Source organism: Salvia miltiorrhiza, chromosome 1 (genome assembly GCF_028751815.1).
Source record: "Salvia miltiorrhiza cultivar Shanhuang (shh) chromosome 1, IMPLAD_Smil_shh, whole genome shotgun sequence".
Lineage (NCBI taxonomy): Eukaryota > Viridiplantae > Streptophyta > Magnoliopsida > Lamiales > Lamiaceae > Salvia > Salvia miltiorrhiza.
The window spans coordinates 29,299,221-29,307,627 of record NC_080387.1 but is presented as its reverse complement, the minus strand read 5'-3'; the positions used below and the strand labels follow the sequence as shown (position 1 = coordinate 29,307,627).

General features: G+C 38.6%; 1 protein-coding gene across 1 annotated transcript; it reads right to left on the bottom strand.

Annotated features, from left to right (window-relative positions):
* Positions 1-951: 951 nt before the first annotated feature.
* Positions 952-3,179, bottom strand: LOC131018706 (uncharacterized). The gene is made up of 8 exons (XM_057947419.1): positions 3,025-3,179; positions 2,736-2,901; positions 2,501-2,591; positions 2,329-2,387; positions 1,983-2,043; positions 1,648-1,738; positions 1,493-1,569; positions 952-1,391 (listed from the first exon to the last, which is right to left on the bottom strand). The coding sequence occupies exons 1-8, from the start codon at positions 3,050-3,052 to the stop codon at positions 1,275-1,277; spliced, it is 690 nt and encodes a 229-aa protein (XP_057803402.1). The 5' UTR covers positions 3,053-3,179; the 3' UTR covers positions 952-1,274.
* Positions 3,180-8,407: the final 5,228 nt, after the last annotated feature.

Sequence of the window (8,407 nt, the reverse complement as noted above, 5' to 3'; positions counted from 1 at the left end):
GAGACATGGCCGGTGGCTGTGTCTTCGCCGGATTTCAGAGGGAGGCAGCGACCTAAGGTGGTGCGTTGTGTGTGTGAGTTCTCAGGTGTTGGTGTATGTGTTAGGTTTGTGTGTGAGACACGAGAGAGAGGGAAGTCGGGAGAGGTGAGGCCGGCTGGCTGCTCGCCGGAGCAGAGGAGAGAGGGGGTGCCTTCGCCGCTCCTCGCCGATGGCGTCTGGCCGAGGGAGAGAGAGGGGTCAGGTGAGAGGAATGGTCCAGAGAGAGAGATCAACGAGTTTGCAGATTTGTTATTATTTTTTTATTATTATTTAAAAATGCTTGACAAAAACGACGTCGTTTTATTTGATCACCGGTGCGTCCACGTCTGCAAATTCCGGGAGACACGTCATCTAAAATTTAAGGGATGGTCAACGTATGTGCAAATTACAACTAAATTAAAAGGTCTGCAAATTCCGGGAGACGCGTTATCTAGAATTTAAGGGATGGTCAACGTATGTGCAAATTACAACTAAATTAAAAGGTGATGTGCAAATTACAACTAAATTAAAAGGTGATGTATTCTGTGGCTATTTTTGAAGGTCATGTGCAAAATGCAAATTCGGTGATAGTTCGTCTATTTTCCGACTATTAACCCTTAATTTTTTGGAGGGTGTTTGTTCGTGTCCGACTTCAGACTTAACCGCCATATTTTCCCTTGGATTGGATGGACTCAGTAGATATTTTAGTAAAACATTCTAATTGTGAAAAATCATAATTATAACACTTAAAACAATTGTAACTAAAATCTTAATTAAGGTTTTAGGGTTAGTTACCCTAATGCGACCACACTAGAGTTGTCTTTTTGGTAAATGAATATTTTGATGTTCTCCAATAAGTTACTTTTACTAGGGTTTTATTCACTACGTAACAAGCTTCGATGTCTTGTTGCAATACCATCAAATGCAATAATATAAGGAAAAAATCCAAATGGATATTTTCAGCATTCAAACATGTAAAGTAAGTACTAAACAGAAGACAGCTATTTTTCACTCATTGTTCCAGAAAATAGACAAAAATTGAAACAATTAAGATTTTTCTACAACAGCTGAAATATTTTAAGCCTGTAAATAGTAGTAGTACATAAAATCTCTAAACAAAAAATCGAGGTCGATTACAGATCTTCAACTTGAACATTGGAACAAAACCTCAAGGATACAGCAGCAGAGCATCAAGAACTTCAAATAAGTCGCTTTGACTGAACACTGTCCCGTGACTCTTTCCCATCCCAATGATTCTACGAGGATTCAATGTCTGAATCTTCCAAACCTTCTCTGTAAATCTCAAAATCGTCTGAACTCCACCGACATATTAAGTTGAGTTTAAACGTAGCCATCTTGATTCCCAAGAGACGCTGTAGACAATTGAACAAACAGCATGGTTAGAATCTGTATCCACACAGAATCCACAATTTGTAGCAGTGAGTTTCGTGACTCATGTGTAGCATATACTAACCAGTATTCGAGATGACTCAGGTGATAATTGTTTTCCTTCTTCGCATACAACGAAGTCTGAAACGAGCTCTACTACTCCTGACACCACATAGAGTTGAAATGAGCAAGCATGTAAAAGTTAACCATGACATAGACTAACAGAGAAGTAATGCAAACCTTTATTCAAACGAACAGGCATCCCCTGCTTGCGCAAGAAAGGCTCCATTTCATGTGTGAACTGATCAAGAGGACCTTCATTAAGCTCCACCTGCAAAGAGAATGGAAAATAATATATAATCTAGGGTTCCTCCTGCTCCGCACTTTAAATAAATTGCATCAACTCAAATAAATAAAAAATTAACTTGCAGGATGAGCAATCAGATGTTCCCATCAGCAAGAAAAAATATGATTTCAGAAATAAAAGCCCATCAAAATTCATAAAATTGAAATTGAGATGTAAATTGACAGATCGCCATGATAGTCTACAAAAATTTGTCTATGAAGTTGAATACCTTTTCTGTTGCAACAGTTCCAGTTCTAGCAAAGTCATAATCTTCATATTCATCAAATATTCTGCAGAAAGCAAAGGGGGATTAGGGACATGAATGTTTGATTAAGTTGGCCTAATCATCATCCAGCCTCAAGACCATAATTGGTTGACTACCACAAGATACTATGCATCTTCATATACTGAGCTACAACCTTTTCAGAGCTCTTGATGCTCATACCAAGGAAATTTATTAGTTTGCCAACGCACTGTGTGTTGCTAAGAAAAAAGATCCTATTCAGCTACTATTCACAAAAACATCTTCTGAGTTTTAATTCATGCGAGTGTGAAAAATTATTTCACAGATATACCTTTTCACTTCTTCTTTTGGCAAATTAGTTAAAAAGAGTCCAGTATCCCCACGAAGAAGCTGCGAAAAAGGAAATACAAACGAATTGGAAAAGAACAATAAGGAAAATGCAAGATGCTATCATACACATTTAACTGTGTACCAAAAAATGGCATGATGCCCCTTCTACCTACCTTTGAAATCTTGTGCAGGCCCGGTCTAATCTCATCAGAAGCAGACCTACCTAATGCAACTTGCATAACTTTGTTTGATCCAAGAAAAAATCTGAAACAAAAATTGAAAAAAAAAAAAATCATTTGAAGCTTGATATTACTGTGGCAGAAGAATCTGATGCAACAAAAAGTAAACTATAAGAATTACTCATTATTATTCTTAACCAAAATCCAACAATTGGGAGAAGTTTGTTACCTGCTTGAAGACTTCAACTTCTCTTTAAAACCCTTGAACTTGAGATTCCTCATGTTTTCGAAAGCAAAAACATAGGCAGACTCGTACTTGTCAACGGCATCGCGTATCGTATTCAACACGTTTTCTTTGTGCTCCTTTCCCTTCTTCTTTGTCTTTGACAGAGTGACTGCAAAATCAATCGACAAACAAAACCCAAATATTCAGATAAAACATGAAAAGCATAGTTATTCAAATATTGTAGAAATTCAAAAGAGTAGAAGTAGAAAAGTTACGAGTACAAAAAACAGACCTGGGCGATTGCGCTTTGATTTGGGCATGTTTTCGCAAGCAGAGCTTCAACAAGCAGAAGTGAATGGAGGAGAGTTGTGCTAAAACCCTAGTTAAGCCTTCCAATTTGGAAAATCGCTCCTTTAAGGCGAGTTTTTGGGCTGCTCTTGTTTTTGGCCCAGCCCAGTATTTTTTGGGCAGAGCATGACTTCTTTTTTTTTCTCAATTTTATTATTCGATAATGGGTGATTCTATTGATAGCCCCTCTTTTATTTTTCATAGCCTCTTAATTAAAATAATAATATTATTAATTATTAAATTTACTATTTCATCCCTATAACCCTAAATCTTAAATATTTCATGAATTTGCTTTTCTTTTGTAATTCTATGGCCGTGTAGTTTATATACCAACCTAATCGAGTAACAAAAATATGAAACAAGAGAAAAAAATTCAAAAATCAATCAATCTAAATTGAGAGCAAGACCCCTGCACAAATTTGCAAATTTGTCTCATATCCCTTGGTATCTCTAAGCATTTGGTTTTGACATCGTGCGAATGAAGTAATAGCCCTTGTATTTAATTTAATCGCCCTTTCGTTGGTTCTTGTTTTGGCTTGCTCAAAGAAAATGATGAAATTTAACCAAGAACGTAACTTGATTAAAGAATTTTATTGTTTGGAGAAAAGATTTATTAGTACATAATTTATTGTACTGTTTGCCGCATATCAGTAATATTTTTCTGGTCGGAATTACTTATCTGAAGGTATATACTGGAGACTGGATTGTTAGTTTCTTATATATGATGCACTCATTTTAGTTTGGCTTTAAGAACAGTGGTGATTCTATGAAGAGGAAATAATTTTGGATTAACTTTGAATTTATTTGGCATGAACTCCAACTTTTTTTTTTGTCTTCTTCCTTCTTTCAAATTTTGGGGGTTATAGTGATGTTTTTATTATTTAATTCATAATTTAATTTGAAGACTATAAGGATAAAATAGTAATATAATTTAATTAAGGGGCTATAAAGAGCAAAATAGGGGCTATGAATAGAATTACCCTCCGATAATTTTGTTCATAGTTGTCGTTTTGTTCAATATAAATGTATAATCCCATCTAAAATCTAAATATAATAATAATATTCACTTCGTCCAGAAAATATACTTATTATCATTTCGGGACTTCCATAAAAATTAATCTCTTTACATTTTCAGAAACTTTCTATCACATGGTGGTAGGTCTCTTTCTCCACTTACAATACACTCAAATATATTTATTAAAATCTGTGTGTCCTACTCTAAGACTATTTTTTGTGGACGATGAAATAATAAATAATTATAAATTTACTATTTTATTTTATAGGGTTAATTGTCTGTAAATCCATAAAGTTTACATGGAATTGGTTTTTACTCCTAATTTAAAAAATCCGTCTCTAAATACATAACCTTTCATTTTTGTCTCGTTTTTGTCTGATGACCGATTTTTTCTTACGCTGACGCCGGAAATGACACGCTGGCAGCCGGAATTGATGCGGTGGCATCCGGAAATTGACACCTAAGCACATTTAGAACATGTAGAAAAAAAAATTAAAAAAAAAAAAAAACATCCACATCATCATCTTCCCACTCTCAAATCCTAACTTCCCCTCCCCCACCTGCCGGTGCCGCTTGCCGCCACCACACGCCGGTGCCGACCGCCCCCTTCCCCTCCACAGACCCATCGGCCCTCCCCCTCCTAGGAGCTCGTCAGCCCCTCCCGCATCCCCAGACCCGTCGGCCCTCCCCCTCCCCCAGACCCGTCGGCCCTCCCCCTCCCACACTCGTCGCCGCTGCCCCTGCCGCCACTATCGTCGTTGGCCCTGCGACCACCCTCTCACACAATCACACACGCACACAATGACAGAGGTGAAACATGGTAGCAAGAAGCTACTGAAATTTCTACAGCCGAATTTGAAGCTTCAAAAACCGTGTCAATTTCGCCGCAGCGCACACCCTACCGTCGCCACCATCGCCGCCCCCTGCAGCCAGCTGCATCTCTCCCCCTCTTTTCACCCCCTACAGTGCTCACAGCGACAGTAATGGCAAGAAGCCAACCACCGCCCCGATTCCGATCAATTCCATTCTCGCTCAATTACACACAAACCCGCCACCGACTTCAACCTTATTATCTCCCTCTGAAACTCCCCTTCAATTCCAACAGATCCCTAATTCTCACTGCGGCTACATAGATCTGGAGGAAGGCGACGAAGTTTCAGAGGAAGGGAGAGGGTCGACGCAGGTTCGAGGAGGGGGGAAACTGGTGGCGCCGAGGTGCAGATGGGGGAGGTGGCGGCGGCAGATGGTGGGGGAAGGAAGGAGAGGGGGCGGCAACAGATGGTGGGGGAATGAGAGGGGGCGGCGGGCGCCGGATGGGGAAAAGGGAGGAGGAAGAAAATGACTGGGGTGGAGGGGTTTATTTCCACATATCAATTATTTTTTTTTTTTGTTTAATTTTATTCCACATGTCAAATATATACTTAGGTGTCAATTCTGGCTGCCACATCATCGATTCCGGCTGCCACCATGTCATTTCCGACGCCAGCGTAACAAAAAACCGGTCATCGGACAAAAACGAGACAAAAATGAAAGGTTATGTATTTAGAGGCGGATTTTTTAAATTAGGAGCAAAAACCAATTCCGTGTAAACGTTATGGATTTACAGGCAATTAACCCTATTTTATAATCCATATCTCCTAAATTAAATATCTAAATGATATCTCATAGCCCCAAAATAATGGATAACGTCAACATCAAGTACTTCTACGGCAGATTCGATCTGAAGCTCCATCTCATTGGAATCATCGCAGCCACATTCGGCATGACGAACCTCCTTGCCCTGTCCCTTCGGTGGATTTTCTTCGGATTACTTGACCAAATATTTTGAAATGAGAGAAAGGCTGTGGGCATTGTTGATCCTCCAAATTATGGGCGGCGTCCTTTGTCTTCTATTGGGATGGGCCGATTCACTTTCTATAGTTGTCGCCTTCATGATCAATTTTTCCACCGGAGCTTAGGCCGCCTGTGAAGCCACTTTTTGGGTAATCTCTTTCGTCTATAGGAGATCGCTGAGAGTCATCTTCGGTATGGCCGGCGCAGGAGGAATCTTTGAATCAGGATTGACACAATTGCTCTTCTTTTTTAGCTTAAAATACACAACGAAGATGGGGTTAGAATATGTTGCATTTCCCACAATGGAGGGAGAGGGAGGGGAGAGGGCATGTCCTCCCTCCCAACAAGAAGGCCTCCGAGGAGCACTATTATACCGCTGAGGAGTTAAAAAATTTTGTAGGTCACTAAGTTATGGCGGTTTGCAAAATTAGGCCATTTTTATTTTGGACTTGAAAACTTAGGAGCCTTTGCAGTCTTTATCAACCTAACCATAATGTAAAAAATAAACAGCATGATGAATCCCAGCAATGCTAACAACCTGTACAAAAATAAATCCTATAAGTCTATAAACCAACATCTTCAAACATGGCAAGCACAACACGTCGAGGCCTCCAAAAATAAATGGTGCATCAACAAGCCATCCTAGCAACTACACATACGTCAATACATCTATCTAGTAACCACAACCATAAGACTAATAGCCATCAAAACATAATCTGTCAAAAACATAATATGTCAAAAACTAAGGTAAGACTACATAAGACTAACAGCTATAAAAAACATAATCTGTCTAAATAGGATTATGTTATTACATGGGACTACATAATCTTAAAAAACACAAGACTAATCATCATAAAAATATAAGCTCTCAGTCTTCATCACTAACTTCTTCAAAAAACCAAATCCTCCATCATTCACTTACCCCGTCTATGAATGTCAACAAAACTCTGAAACTTCTTCTGACTTTCGAAAATGAATTGGCCTTGTCTCAGTTGACTACGCATTGAAGGTCCAGGTACTTGGACAATTTGAGTAGGAATTTGTGTTAATGCTGCTTCAAACATGTCATTTGTGATTCTTGAATAGGTATTTCAGTTTAAATTTCAGATTGTTGAATAGGCATTTCAGATTGTAACTGTGGTTGTGTATTTCCACTTGGATTACACACCTATAAAATATAACAGAAACTTTGTTCAATAATTTATGTAAGTACATCGAAGTTCAGTGAATAGTTCTTTATACACTAGTGTAAATACCTAGTGCCTTCCTCATGTTACTAAGTTGTGCCCTTCACCACCACACTGCCTGCACTTTACAGTGCTTTGCCTCCTCCTTAGTTTGGTTTTCTTCTTCAAATTCACTTCATCTGCTTCTTTTCTCCTGCCTATACGGCCTCTACTCCTTCCATCAGTGGAGGCAAAGGTTGTATGAAAATGCTATCCCCCGATAATTGTTTGCCATTGATTCCAAAGATCGTGGCTACATAAATCTTCTTAAATGTTGCTACTGTGTAATACTCATGAATAAAATCATCCCTATTTTTTTTGTTATAATTTGTAGCACATATAGCATGCTTGCAAGGAATGTCACTCAAACCTCACATCCTACAACTGTGTAACACCATGAACAAGAAATAAATCAACATATTAATGGGAAAAAAAAAGCAAAAAAAAAAAAAAACATCAATTATGATCAACATATTAAATGTTATAATTACCCACAGCTCCACAGATTCAAATCTACAAGAAATTGACCTCCATCATGGCACTTGATCTAATAATGTGTGTTATCTCCCTTGATTGGGATACAGTCTCTCACTTTTGCAGCATTTTTCTCTAGAATTCTCTTGATTCTAGTACAAAGTTTTCCATTCCACTTTAGTTCAGTCAAATCCCTATGCCTTTGAAACCTCACCATCAACCATTCCCTCATCCATTCTAGCATTGTTGTGATTGGCATCTCCCTAGCTTCCAAGATTGTGGAATTAAAAACCTCACAAACATTATTCAAAAGCATTTCACACTTGGGCAGATCAGTAAAGTGAGATCTACTCCATTGTTTTGTTGGTTTTTCCTCTAACCATTTCCAAGCTGTCTCATTTAAATTTTTTAACTCACTCATCCTTTGTTGCCACTCTCCAACTGTGGAGTCCCAGAGGGCAATTTTGAATGATTTCCCTCTAAATTCGGCTTGCTTGAAGTTGTTGTGGAGATGTCTTACACAAAATCTATGAGCTGCCTCAGGAAACACTTCACCCATAGCCTGAATAAAACATTTTTGCTTATCAGACATAAAAGTATAACCACTTTCATCTTCAATATGCAGATCCAAAAACCATTCCCACGTCTCTCTAGTCTCCCTACTAACAATAGCCCAAGCAATAGAGTATATGTTATTATTAACATCTACACCAACAACAGTCAACAGTATACCAGGTTGTGGCCCTTTCAAATGACAACCATCAATACCAATTATAGGC